Source organism: Ambystoma mexicanum, chromosome 7q (genome assembly GCF_040938575.1).
Source record: "Ambystoma mexicanum isolate Mex_15411 chromosome 7q, UKY_AmexF1_1, whole genome shotgun sequence".
Taxonomy (NCBI): domain Eukaryota; kingdom Metazoa; phylum Chordata; class Amphibia; order Caudata; family Ambystomatidae; genus Ambystoma; species Ambystoma mexicanum.
The window spans coordinates 669479941-669494721 of record NC_090941.1 but is presented as its reverse complement, the minus strand read 5'-3'; the positions used below and the strand labels follow the sequence as shown (position 1 = coordinate 669494721).

The 14781-nt window shown below is 46.9% G+C and overlaps 1 protein-coding gene across 1 annotated transcript in view; it reads right to left on the bottom strand.

The window, feature by feature from the left end:
- Window positions 1–12213, bottom strand: part of USP12 (ubiquitin specific peptidase 12) — a 739696-nt gene extending 727483 nt beyond the window's left edge. Inside the window, exon 1 of the mRNA XM_069639238.1 lies at window positions 12024–12213. Coding sequence (XP_069495339.1) covers window positions 12024–12071 — 48 coding nt within the window. The 5' untranslated portion in view covers window positions 12072–12213. The remainder of the gene's footprint in view (window positions 1–12023) is intronic.
- Between the last annotated feature and the right edge of the window lie 2568 nt (window positions 12214–14781).

The following is a 14781-nucleotide window of genomic DNA, read 5'->3' as shown; positions in this document are numbered from 1 at the left end:
GTACGTTTTTTTTCCCTTCCTTCCCCACCCCTCTTACCTTCTTTTCTTTTTTCTTCTTTTTTCTTCTTTTCTCGGGAGCAGACGCACTGGGAACAGAGTGTTCCCAGCGCACCTGCTCCCGATGGCCGCCATGGAAAGGGAAAACGGACTACGTTTTCTCTTTCTCGGCGGCCATTTTTTTAAAACTTTTTTTTTCTGTTCCGAAACAGAAAAAAAGCAATTAGTACCCCGGTCTAACAGGCCGGGGTACTAATGGCAATAAGCCCCTAGACTGCGGGCCAATACCGTCCCAGGTAATGCCCCCGGGGCTACGTTAAGGCCCCGGGCGCATTACCTGGGGCGGTATTGGCCCGCAGTCTCGTGGCTTATTGCCACAATATGTGCCCTTCGTAAAAGGGACCATTTGTTTTCTAAACAGTTTGGCTTATATCTGAGCCGTAGAGAGTGTGCAGGGGACGGGAGTTCCCAAATAGGGAACCTACTTTCTCATTATTAAGAACCTCAAGACAACCAAAATAAATCAATTGGACAGATTCAGTCGAATGAAACAATGGGAAAGCCAGCAATGCATAAATGTCCCTCCTCCGAAACGCTGGTTCAGTCTTCAGGACAACTTGAATTTAAATCTGCAAAATGGCTGCCACTATAACAGACTTCACCCCAATGTACTCGTTTCTGCATCACAAACCAGCTGAAAAACACCCTGGCCATTCTCATATGTATCAAAAGCTCTGAAAGGGGATTCCATGATGGCAGCGGGATGGACAGATGTGCCAATCGCATTGCATCCAATGGCCTCCAGAAAATACACTATGTGAGCCCCATATTCGGCGATGACTGTGAAGGTGTAGCCAGAGGGAAGCCCCCCTGAACGCAGTGCCTTGGGTTTGGGACCCGATGGGCAAAACAGTCTTGATCAGATTTCTCCAACTGTGGGTGGACCTTGCACAGATGATCCACAGGAAATAGTGGCGCAGCATGGCTGAGAACGGGGTGAGGGTATTGGACACCCCAGCCCCCGGAGGAGTGGAAGCAGTGCATAGCGGACCCTGTGGAAGGAGTCAGCAACACTCGGGAGGCGAGGTCTCCCAGTGCATCACCTAGCCTGGCTCTCTGGTGCGCGTCGGGACACAGGAGAAGCTGAGGCTTTGTTGCGGACCTGGGATTTTGCCTGGGGGGGGGGGGTCGGCTGCTGTTTTGTGGCACCCTGGCGTGACCCCATCCAGTGTGAAAACAGGTGCAGACTGCTAGGGGAGAAAAATAGGGGCCGCCAGGAGTGAAGGAGGTGGTCTAACAGACAGACACAGAAGTTACGAGTAAGTCCCCTGTGTAACAAAAGCAGGGGCAATCTGAATGGCTAGGTCAGTGTTACCACTGTTACCTACATAGCCCAGAGAAAGCGGTCCGGGAGGGACGCACTGGTCTACATATACTGCGAGTCTGGAGCAATAATACTCTGCCTAAGGAGAAGACGAGGCTGCAACACAGAAGGCGAAGGCCCCAGATCACTCATATTGGACCTGGCTTGTTTGCACCCAAGGACCGGTGCTTTATAGGTGCGAGGCAAGTTTGGCAAAACGAGACACGGGCCTCATTCATGCCTAAAGGAAAGGGGAAAAGAGACCCCGGCATGTGAGGTCGCAATGCCAAATAGGGGAAGGGTGCTTCACAGGTGCTGGCAACAGGGGTGTGCTGGCAAAACTCGGACTTCGCCGGCAGCGGGGGAACCACAACTAGGAGAAACACTGGTGGGAGCAACGGCGGTAAATGAAGGAGTTGGTGCAGTTCCTGGAAGATTTCCAAGGTAAAATAACAGCATCATTCCAAGAACAGTACTCCATCTTAAAATCTAAATTAAAACAAATCAATAACGAAATAAAATTTGAACTTGGGAAACTTGGAGAAGGCCGATAGAACTGAGAAAGCCATTCAAGAGCCAAGCGACGATGCAAGGAACGACGACAAATTGCTTGAACAACTGTCAAGGCTGTCTCAAAGCTTAGACATATAATACGAATATCTTGAAAATGATTGTGGCGCTCGAATACACACCTGAAAAGTCTACCAGACGAGGTGTCTGATAAGGAAAGTAAAATGACTGTTCAACAATTATTTGCTGGAGAACATTCTCATTGACAGAATCCACAGAGTGGGACCATTGCTGAAAGAGCCAGGATCCAGGCCAAGAGACGTGTTGGCAGCCCTAACTGCATATGCCCAAAAAAAGAAATTTTGAGAGCCGGCTCATGTTCAGCTGTTTCAGGACCTGACAATCTACTCTAATAAAAAGAAGATTGATGGGTCGGTGGTGGAAGTGTTAAGACAGAAGCAAGTCAGATACAGGTAGACTTTTCCTTTCGGCCTGCTCTTGACGTGGGAGGGGAAGCAGCTCAGGATTACCACATGCAAACAAGGATTGAACATTTTACATGTTAGTGAAGATTCAGAAGCACTGGGCTTCCATTCCCCAAGATTTTAAAAGGTTTAGGAAAAAGCAATGGGAGTGGACAAAAGGTCCCCCTGGATAGCAGAGGGGCCGATCTCCGAGAGGAATGCAAAATGAGTAAGGAACAGATGGGGAAAGATGAAATGTGCCTCTTTTCTATGTTTGAATGGGGTGCCGTTGGGAGAGTCTATTTCAACCAGGTGCTGGGTTTCTATTATTTGAGGGGGAGGGGAATGAATGACGATTAGAGTGCTGCTGGAAAACATTGGGGTGTGGGGATGGTGGCCCCTCGTGGCGATATGCAAGTTGTGGTAAAATGGAATCTGTTGAGGAGGAGCAGCAGACTCCCACTAGTTTTCATCTCAGGAAATTATTTTGATTGAGCCGTGGGCAAAGGACTCATGGGAAAGTTAGTTGAGGGAACTTGGGAACGGAATCAGGGGAAATTGAGCTGGGATCTTTTTAACAAAGAGATACAGGTAGGCAAGGATCATACCAACAAAACAACACTAGGTGAGGGGCCAGCTGTAAATGTGGTAAGCGAAAGGGGGCCACGTCTGTTGCGGTTTCGGGACAGGATACATTCAAGATATTTATGTATAATATTGGGGGATTAAATTCCCCTACGAAACGGCTTACGGTCAAACTATACTTGAAAAAAGAAAATCCCGAATTAATCATGCTACATATTCACAAGCACATGCGATAAGCGTGGGATATCATTCCAGGATGTTCATGAAAAAAAAACGAGAAAAAAAATAAATAAATAGAAATCAAATGGGGAAAGGCCGGAATTTGTTTTATCTAATAACAAAATTTTTTGCACTTTCCCCCGCCCCCAACCCCTACCTTAACTAATACCCTTTCACCACCGCACACCAATATTTTTATTAAAAAGTACCAAAATGTCAGCGGGGTTGCGGAGGGAGTGAGGGGGAGTTTTCGGTCATTTCTTCCTCGCTTTTTTGTATTAAGTTATTTCTACGGATACCATCATTCCACACCTCTTCCAGGAAAACGCAGCAGACAAAAAAGGGGGAGTATTAATTGCCTTAAAAATATATGCCAAACCTTAAGATTCTGTTTACACAGGAAGTCTACCGAGTGGTGCCTCTGCTAGTATGCTTCGGTAGAGCCGGTGACCCACAATTAGCTGCCCGCGAGACCACAGCAGCTCACACAAACACCTATATTCCAGCTTTTAGACTACACGTGGGATTTTTCCATCTAATGAGCATCGAGGCTCTGCCCCCCGTCACCCTACTGGCAGGTCATTCATAGGCTTCACTCTGGCTGTGCCTGAGCCCAGGCTTGCACCCAAGATATGGGCATGGCCAGCAGCAGTATACCCACTTCATTTTGAAAGCAGCGGATTATTCTAATAAGCACATTTTCATTCATCTCCTGATGAAGACGTGGACAAAATTAGTCTGTGACGTCGAAACCGGTTGAGAAACTTTAAAAGGGTTGTAATCTGTTAGCCCAATGCCGATAAGATCCACCTTCGCAATAGATCATATGAAATAATTCTATTGCCTTGTTCCATTTTTATACATACATTGTCTGTCCGTGGTGACAAGTTGCATGTCCCACTTCCTAATGTTGCAATTTGTTGGTACGCTTTTAGTTAGTTATATAAATTGTGAAGTGTTAGTAATATGTGATTAATTCACTCTTTTTTGAATTTATGTATCATGCTAAACAAACTTTTGATACACTGTTTGTAAAATAAGTATGTGTTCTGGACAATTCTTTCAGTAATCTTTGGCATAGTAATACTCTGGTCCAGGGTTTCTCTGCGTCTTTCAGGTACTTACACAGGAAGATAAACAGGGTTGTTACTTGTTAAGTTTAAATTTGGTAGGCAAAAATACACTCTGGCTACTGTTTATGCTCCAAACAAAGGACAAAATGGACTCCTACACTCCGTCATGGTGCAATTAGGAAAAAGTTACGTTCCGCTATATTTTCTAACAGGCGATTTTAATATAGCTTGGTCCCCGAAAGATGGTTGTAGCGGGAAACAGCCATGGGATCCGGCAAACTTTATTTATTGTACATTTGTATGCCGCCTATACACAAGTGTTTCCAGGTGCCACAAGACAGAAATAGGGTGGTGGGGGGAGATGGGGAAAAAACAACAGTAACAGTCTTACTAGGCCTTCTGACATTCTTACTGTGCAGGTAGAGAGACAAAAAGAGCAGGGGAGTGAGGCAGTAGGGGGACGGGAGGTGGAGTGCAGGAGTGAGGGGCCCAGGGGGTTGAGCAAGTGCTGGGGGGAGCCACAAGGGCAAGTGCAGGGGAGGTGGGAAGGGGAGAAGTGCAGAGGAGCTGCGGACCAGATTCAGACTGGTCCAGCGGGGCGGGGGGTGGGGGAAGTGCCTGGAAGCAAGTGCTGAAAGGTATACTAGCGGGGACTGGTCAAGGAAGGCCTGGCCCCTGAAAAAAAGGGGCCAGGCACCAGTCGCAGCACCAGAATGATATTAGCACAGGAGAGGGGGTGGTGGGGTAGGAAGGAGGAGGAAAAAAGGAAAGTCTTGAGAAGTTTCTGTAACTTAAAGGAAATACGGCTCAAGTCTGAGGGGGGCAGGGAGGCCATTTCAGAGGGAGGCTCTTGTCGAGGAAAGGGATCTACCTCCAACTTTCTGCTTGGAGAAGCGTCTACCCTGCGGAGAGTTAGAGTTTGAGAGCCAAAGAACTGTAACAGGGAGGTATTTTGGGAGAGAAAGCTGGATGTAAAGAGGTCCCAGGACCCAAACTTTGACCCTTGCGGTCACTGTGAGCCAGTGGAGAGATTTTGGTGCTGGAGAGACGCAGTCCCTGGGCTTTACGTTTTGCAGCCCTGTTCTGGATTACTTGGAGAGGGCGAAGGGAGGAAAGAGGCAGATTGAGGAAGAGGCTGTTGCAGTAGTCCACCCTAGAGTGAACCAGTGCTCTGGAGACATTGAGCTTCTGGGGGGGGAAGGTGAGGAAAGGGAGAGTGCCTCTGAGGAGGTGGAGCTGAAAGGTGGACTTCCTGCCAAAGTCTGATGTGCAGAGAAAAGGAGAGATGAGTCAAAGATGACCCCAAGTTCAAAGGGTCTTCAACTGCGATTTGAACATCTGCTGTAAATTGATACCTAGTGGGCAATATGGGTAGTGAAGGGGATTATGTGCATTACTCACACGTATATAGATCCTTTTCACTGATAGATTACATTTGGGTCTCAGCTTAGCCAGTGGAAAAGCTAAAGGAGGTGGAAATGGGATATATCGCCCTCTCGGACCACGCACCAGCAGTAGCATCTCTGAAGTTCCACACTAACATTGATGGGCTATGGAGATAGTAATTCCCGAGAGATGTTCTTAAAAATGTGGTCCTAATAGATACGTTTAGGGATAAAATTCAAAAATTCAGAGTTTTTCCATCATAATCATATTACAGATACATCCCCGGGGAATTGGTGGGATGCGTTCAAAGCAGTTGTGAGGGGTGACTTAATAGCAATGAAGGTCACAAGGTATAAACAGAGGAATATAGTCTGGAACGGGAATTGGAATCTCAACTAAAGAAAATGATGCTACAAATGGGGGGGTGGGGGGGAACAACTAAGCAAGACCATTTTGAGAAAATACAGGACTGAACCTATTACAAACTAAATGGGCAGAGAAAAGCTTATTGAATATGAGGCAACTGCATTATATAAAAGCTAAGAGAGCTGACCGGCTATTGGCTAGGCAATTTAGGAAGAGGTTGTCTGGTTAGTCGATCATGAAACACAAAACAGTTAATGGTAACGGAGAATGAACAAATGGTGAAACGGTTTGAACAATTTTATGAATCCCTCTTTTCATCTGATCACCCACGAGATGAACTTCAGGAAGATTATTTACGCTCCATCAAGTTACAGTCATTCAGAGCTGAAAAAAGGGACATCCCAGAAGTGGTAGATATTGCTATTAAGAAGCTCCTCTTAAAATAAAGTGCCAGGGCCAGATGGCTTCCTGGAGGCTTTTTTTATAAATCTTTACTTATTTAACACCGTTGGGGAAAAGTGGGGTAAATCGACGATGATTGATCAGGCGAAAGTAGTGCTATTTCCCAAAGCAAAAAAAGAACTCACAGGGTGTAGTTCCTATCATCTGATAGCCTTGATTAATCTTGATACGAAAATCTACACAAAAGGTATTGGTGAATGGGTTGGGCAGCTTCCTCCCACAATCAATACATCCCGATCAATTTGGTTTATTAAACGACAGGATAACACCCGGAGGATAAGTCATTTAAATCTAAGAGTCATATAACGGCGCTCTTACTGTTCCTCAATGCCAAAAAGGCATTCAACAGGGTCGAGTGGTTGTTACTCTCTCGCACCCTAGATCATATGAGGGTTGGTTCCAAATTCCTACAAAGTATCCGGGTGAATTATCATTCCCCGAATAGAAGGCTATCAGTGAATGGCCAATTATCACACCAAACTAATACTGAAAGGGGACTAAAGAGGGATGCCCCCTATGACCATTATTATTTGCCATATATTTAGAACCCTTCCTAACAACACTGTGGGACTCATCACAGGTCAAGAGTATTGAATTCAGAGGGGAAGAGCATAAGACCACGGAGTCCGAGATGAGTTGATGCTGGCACTGGCGGACCCAGTTGGATCACTTACGGAGATGGTTTCAGAGATAGAGGATTTTGGGGGGTGGGAGGGTCGGGGGTGGCAGGCCTTACGGTAAATGTGAATAAATCATAAATCTTGAATTTGTCTTTAATGTATGACACCTTAGAGAGAGCACAAGAGTGTCCCCGTTCCAATGGGCAGGTGAAGGGATTACATACTTGGGGGTTACCATTACGAAATCATCAAACTTAATATGAAGCAAACCATAAAATTCAATAAAAGAATATGAAAGCGGATCTGGAAAGGTGGAACCTGCTCAATATAACTTGGATGGGTTGGCTGGCTTCCATCAAAATGCTGACTCTTCCAAGATTTCTTTCTTTCAGGCCTAGCCGATACCCATCGCCAAGACCTATCTAGCAACAGTAAATAAAATGCTAACGGCTTTCATTTGGAACAACAGAAAACCTTCGGTAGATCATCTATTAATGGTTCCGAAATCTAAGGGGGAACTTGCACTCCCAAACTTTTTGAAATATTATCAAGCAGCCCAATTCAGGATCATTAAGGATTGGTTCTCGAAGGACTCATAAGATGTGGGTCAAAATGGATAGGGCGGCGGTGGGCACATCACTGGCAAAGGTCTTATGGCTAGCGAAAGCAGACAAACTGTGTAGTATTCATGAAAGTTACAGTTCTAGTGGAGGATATTTGGGATGACCTAGTGAAGCGGAACGGGATATCTTCGCTGCCGGCTCTGTTCACGCTTCCATTTCAAAATATGCATTTTACGCCAGGGATGGAGGGGAAAGCATTCCAACAATGGTCTGAGTCAGGGTGCTGGAGGTTGAGAGGCATGAAACAAGCACAAGAGTTTAAAACATTTGAGAAATGTAAACAGGCTTTTCTCATAGAGGAGGGAGAAACATTGAGATATTACCAACTTCGCCATTAGGTAACACACCCGTAAAATCCACACAGCTGCAGCAATCAGGAGATAAACATCTTATTTCCTCGCTGTAAAAAAATTTCCCTCGACAGCTCCATACAACCACAGTGGCTATATATAGGGAAAAGGGAACTAACGTTAGTTATCCTATCGAGCAGGAGCGATGGGAGTACATATGGGGTAATATTCCAAAATTAACTAGGGCCATTCAGTTGCGGGAAGCATGGTACAAACATATGGTACAGTGGCACTATACACCAGGTAGATTACAGAGGACGTTTCCCAATGCATCCCCGGATTGTTGGAGGGGATCCAAGGGGAGAGGAGATTGAGCCCATATTTGGTCTACCTTTCCGGTAATAATACCGTTTTGGAACCTGGTTACATCTTCTATAAAAGATGCTTAAAGAGGAATTCCACTGGGGGTGGAGGAATGTATGCTGGGGCTTTGGGATATGGAGAAGGCACTGCTGTCCAAATCACAGTTCAAAGCATATATTGGCAGCAATATCAGTGTTGACAAAGAGCTAGAAGAAGAAAGAGGCTCCTGCAGAGAATGAATAGTTAGCGAAAATATGGAAAATTGATCACGTACTTCATTAAGGGGGAATCTGCAAAGGTTAGGTAGGAGTAGGGCTCGGTCCTGGATTGAGGAGCGAGTTTAGATTACCATTATATCCGCAGAATATCAAAATCGTGGACATTTGTAAAAATTGTGAGTCCAAATGTTGTGGAACCCTGGAAACCAGTGGACTTATATGCTCTATTTTCTGGAGAGGGAGGAGAGAGAGTGGGGGTAGGGATAAACGGTAGGGTTTGTTGTAAAGTTTACTATTTGTGTCAATAAACACAACCCTTTTAAAAAAAAAAGCTCTGAAAGACAGCTAGAGCTCTCTCTGGCATGATCTTAATAGGGGTGCCAGTGATCAATCAAGAGGTGTAATTGCAGTGCCAACATGTCCCCTGCAAATAGCTTGGACCTGTATATTCACCTATTTGTGTCACTAGTGGGGAGCTGAAATGCCTTCCGTTTATGTCAATAACTGGCACCCGTCAGTGGCCAATTCTGCATCATGCAGGATTGACTATTTGTGACCAACCTGCTAATAAGAACATTCACACGTCCTGTGGCCAAGCCTTGGAACTGAACTACCACTTTGCTGCTGCCAAACCTGGAGTCCTCACCTAATACCTGTCAACAACCAAGTCAGATACCTGCATCAGCCGTCAGTGGCAAACCCAGAGATGTGCTGCCACCTGTATTTGGCAAAGCACAGGGTCGGAACTACAACTTTTCTGTGGAAATAACCGTGCATGCATTACTACTTGGCGCTTTCACTGCCACCTTAAACCAAAGCAGAGAACTACCTTAATACTTTCCAGCAGTCGAAAAAACAGGCATATGCACTGCCACCTCTACATAACAACGCGTGTGTCTATTGCAATACCTGCGTCATGCACTTCCTATCCGACACTACCTGCACTTAATTATAACTATCTGGCTTCTGCATTTCCTCCCATCGGCTGCTCCTGAAGCCTGTACTTAAACTGTTTTGCATCCGTGCATGGGGCCTGCATTTACCACCTGTACCTGGACAAGCCTGGGCCATGCTCTAGCACTTGTGGAAATACCTGGGACCTAGCAGGACCTGTATTAACGACAATCTTTGATTATAGCAATAGCATGGGCTACACCCCTCACACTACTGCACTTTCAATTTTTCATAGCCCCATGCAGGACCTCATTTGCCAGGTTGTGTGCCACAAATGGCACGAGGGAACCCTAATTTACATATGTACTGACAATCGAATTTATTTATTTATTTATTCAAATTTGTTGAGCGCACATCAGCCCAGAAGCATCGTGGCGCTTGTTACAGACATCTTAGTTGCAAAGGAAACCGTAGTTACAAGCAGTACATATGCAATACGGTAGTACATCATGGGAATTTACATTACAAGACTTTGCCAGCAAGCTAAGAGACAAATAATTGACGAATGGTCCCTATTTCTGTGTTCCCTCACAGGACTGCACTTAATGTATCGGCAGATGACCACTCCTTGCTATGGGACCTCTGCCAAGCACTTACAGGCTCCCGGAAACGTATTCCCTGCTGGCACGTCTCCCACCCTGCCTCCTTGTCCCTTCTCTCTCTGCACTTACACGACCCGAATGCTCAAAAGACGAAGTAGGACCACCTCTATCCTGTTCTCTATTGCATTGTCCCATGTTCCCTCCCCTTGCCCTGTGGGCGCTTTGAAACACAATTTCCTGCTGTAAACAAATGCACAAAAAAATAAATAAAAATATAGTGCAATAACAGTGTACATGATTTATTGCATCTCCCAAAGGTGGTAGAAAAGGTGCAGTGAGAGAATGTTTTGAAAAAGGAGGAGGGGGACCTGTCCAGGAGATGCACTTTAGTTAGATTGCTTGAATTGGAGCCCAGTCGGCAACGATCGCATCTTCTCAAATCTAGGTGGTACACGCACACAAACCGTACGCTTGCATAAAAGTATAGTTTCAAGAGCTAAAATAATACCCAGTTATTTGGAGGACATTTGAAAAGCGTCACATTATAAAACAATTGGTCAAGTATACAAATATTTTCAGAAATCTCTTAAGAAAAGCGTGATTATAGCCTTTTTTTTCCACCATCCAGAATGGACTACCAGTACTAAAACGCAAACTAATGCGAGTCTAATCTAAATCTCCCATGGATTTTTCAACTGCAGTTTCAAGATAAAAAAAAAAAAGAGAACTAAACAATGCGTAAAATCACCTCCCTGCAGTCAATATTTGATAGAACGGCTGCTTAAATCTGTGTTTCTGACCCAGTTTTACTATCTTGCGAGAAAGTACACATTTTACTAAATGGGGCTATTAGATGCAAATGCTATATTTTATCTTATCACACAAACATTTGCATCTAGTTGGGGCATGTCCCAACCAACAACTGCTCCAATGAACAGGCAGTCCTGTGCCTTATTGCACTGACCACTACAGAAGCTTTGTATTTAGCACACAAATGTGTCAAACTCATATTTGAAATACTGGTTGAAGTGGGCAGGAGCGTTGCTAGTGCTCCTATTTTTTTAATTAAGTTTTACCGTTCCTATAATTTCATTTTAAAAAGAATCCGTTCCGGAATGGCTTCATTTTAAAATTAAAGTGCAGGAAGAAGTTGAAACTTGCACTTTGAGTGCACTGCACTGAACATTCCCCTAAACAGCAGGCGCATGTGTTTGGAGGTTTGTGTATTGTGCGTGTGTGGGGGCGTGGTGATGGGGTTGGTGGAGAGCCGGGCAGGCCAGTAGGTAACATAGTTCCACTTATTTTCATACACTTCGACCACTGACTTTACAGGTACTGGGCGACAATGTCGAGGACCCAAGACGTACCTCATTATGATGTGGGCAGTGATGTAGGTATGACGAAATGCGGCGCATTCAATTTGGGAGATGCAAGTTCAGTTCTAGTTTTCAACTTAGCACTCAGGATGTGTAGTCTTGGATTTCACACACTATAAATCCAGCACTACAAGTCCCAAAATGCAAAGAAAAAAAAGAGACTGGACTTGCAACTCCGGAAAGGAGCATATCGCATGCATGCCATAAACGCAGGCCCACTGCCTCTACACACAGGCGGTCCCGTGACTTGCCACAACCCTGTTCCCATCTCCTGCACTTCCAGTTCTGGGAGATCTACTGCGCCGGTATGCGGTTTCTGTGTTTACCTTGGCCCCCCACTCGTTGCATGCCACTGTGGATCACCCCAAACGTAGGGACGGTCTGCGTGTGCAGCTGGTACCTCATTACGTCTAGGGTGCACCACTACACGCCCCACAAGCAGTATGAAGGGTGGTGGGCTCTACGCTTATTGCATTAGGCCTGGCTGTCTGCGGGAACTCTGCGCCCCAAAGACAACCATGCCCTGGTGGTGACCTCCACCTTATCGTGCTCGGGACTCCCCGTGGTAGCGCCCCCTCTCATAGTACGTCCTTTCATCGAGACCCCACTCACCATGGTACAGATAGAAGCGATTTTGGAGACTGTCATTAGGATTTCCATCCGCCCAACGCCATCTTCCAACCCACCCAATCACAGGCGAAAGCAGAGGGGCGGGAGCGCGCTCGGGGTTCTCACCAACGGTGGCGCGCGCCCTTAGCCTGACTCCAACCAGGGGAAGTCGCGTGCGTCGGGGGCGCGCACGCTCGGAAGAGAGAGGAAACACGCGAGAGGGAGCGGCGGCACGGTCGGTTCTGCTCCCCCGAGGTCCTAACGTCCACCCGCTTTGAAGCGCGTGACCCGGACATTTGGCACAGTGCCTTGTGTTGGCTTCAAGCTGCAGCCGGTTAGTCGGACAGATGGAGATGACAGCACTCAAGCCAACATTTGTGACCATTCTAAAGGCACTATCAAGAAGCTAGAGAGATCATTCTATTTATGCTTTGACTTGTTTAGAATTGGGATAGTGCATACATGCCAACCTCCGACCAACCTGGGAGGGAGATTTCGTCAGAAAAATCGGGAGACTAAATGTTTGCTATAGGAATGCATTGGGCAAATATTTATTTTCAGCGGGAGAACGCGAAAAATAATATTTCCTCACAGAAAACTCGGGAGTCTCCCGCCTAAATCGGCAGGGTTGGCATGTATGATAGTTTGAAGTACAGGGGATGAGTAGGCAATACAGCTCTTACTCAGTCCAACACTACTAGTAAATCAGAAGTCTTCCCAAACATAAGGATGAAACAGCCCAACAGGTGTAACTCAGTTTTAAGAAGGTGTGCACTCCTTATGAAATAATAGGGGTGGGGGATTCTAGAGGTGACAGTTGAGTGGGAGGTGTAGGGCTGATAACGGTACAGGTGCTCATCGTATTCATCCCCCTAGCTGGCATATGGGTTGTGTGGGTCATATCCTTGGGTTGGGTCTTGGAGTGGTGAATCTTCCAGTGCCCTTAGGTACCTTCTTTAGCCCTGGTAGTGCGATGGGTTGAACCTTGGCGGGTAGGTTGGCATTGGGGGCTGACGTTTGTAGGGTCTCCCATTCGGGGTGTGGGAAACAGTCTCCCTTCCCATCAGATGGATTGAAAGTGCCCCTCTCTTCTGCAGTTGGACATTTTTTGGAGTGAGGGTGGGGCAGGTCCTGGAATGCAAGAAGTTCATACCGCAGCAGTAGCATTGTCTGTGTGTCCTGGAAGGTGGCTGGCTGCTCGGTCTTCCCATGGGTATCCCTCTGTCTCCCAGCCTCTGTGGTTGTGGGTGAATCGCTGCAATGGTTTCATTTTTGTCGTGTTTGTGTCCTGGGTTGCCTTCGATGGAGGCAGTCTGTGCATCAACTCTCACATATCCTGGCCAGTTTGCTTACTTTTTCAATGGTCAGTAGCTTTTTGAGTAGCTGTTTCCGGAAAGCGGGTGGCATGCACCCTTCAATTACGTGCAGTCTTATCGCCTCATTTTTGGAAAATAGGTGGAATTGGCAGTGAGCGCTTTTCAGCCGAAGGTGTGTGGTGAACTAATCAATGGTCTCTTCTGGTTTTTGTGTGCATTGCTTAAACACATAGCGCTCATAGTCACGGTTGGGTTCAATTATCAGCTTTTTGTTGAGGGCATTGATTAGGGCGGCATAGTCATTTTTCTCTTCTGGGGGTATTGTCTTTACGATGGTTTTAGTCTCCCCCCGTACCAGGTTGATGAACATATCACTTAGCATGGGGGATTTATCTTCACCGGCTGCTTTGACGAAGTCGTTTAAAGTCCTCCACCCACTCAATCCATCTTGGCTCTTTATCATTTTGTGGCATTAGCGTGAAGGCAAGTGGTTTCCGAAGTAAGGCTGCTTTGGAGGCGGGTGGCGTGGTAAGGGCCTGCGGTCCGGGGGGACCAGGGAACATGGACTACTCATGGTGGCTGTCTTGTAGTGTAGGGTTCCGAAGCCTAAGGTGGCAGTGGTGGTGTGAGTTGAGCTGCGGCAGGGGTGTACGCAGTACCTCAAGGATGGTCTGTTGCGTGGTGTCCCTGTGCAGGTCTGTCCTTTGTATCTACAAGGTGCATGTAGACCAACCTGGGGCGGGTCATGTACCTTGTTTCCTCCCCTGGGTTACTCTTGGGGGCGGACCACGTGCTCGCAACAGCTCCTGCTGCGTGGGTTACTTGGGCGGCGGGATCGCCATGCTGAGTAGCTCCTGCTGCTCTGATAATGTATACAGCGGGATTGCCATGTCAAGCAGCCCCAGCTGCGCTGGCAATGTGGGCGGCGGGATCGCCGTGCAGTCCGTCCCTCAGGACTCGACCGGTGAGTAGCCTGTGGTAGTAGGAGGACAGCTTGTAGCTGGAATGTCGGTGTGGCTGACTGCTGCGGTGCAGAAACACAGCAGGATCGCTGGGTGTTCCAAGTTATCTGAGGCGGGACAGCTCGCAGCCGGGATATCAGTGCAGCGGAGTGCCGCGGAGCAGGTGCCCAGTGGGATCGATGAGCGCCAAGTATATTGGAATGGGGCGGGATCACTCTGGAACGGAGCAGACAGGAGCAGAGGTGGGATTGCCTTGCTGGAGCGGGCGTGGTGGGATCACTGGCCTGGAGCTGGAGGAGTTTGGTGCGCGGGAGAACCTTTGTCGCCAGTTGTTGGACTTCAGACACAGTAAGGACACGACACTGGGTTATTGTGGACCTTCACTTTATTATCTCCTTCTCGTCACAAGTACAACTAATAATTGCCCTTCCTCCACTCTCGCTCCTCCCCTACCTTCCATTCCTCTGGCTTCCCGCCTGGAGC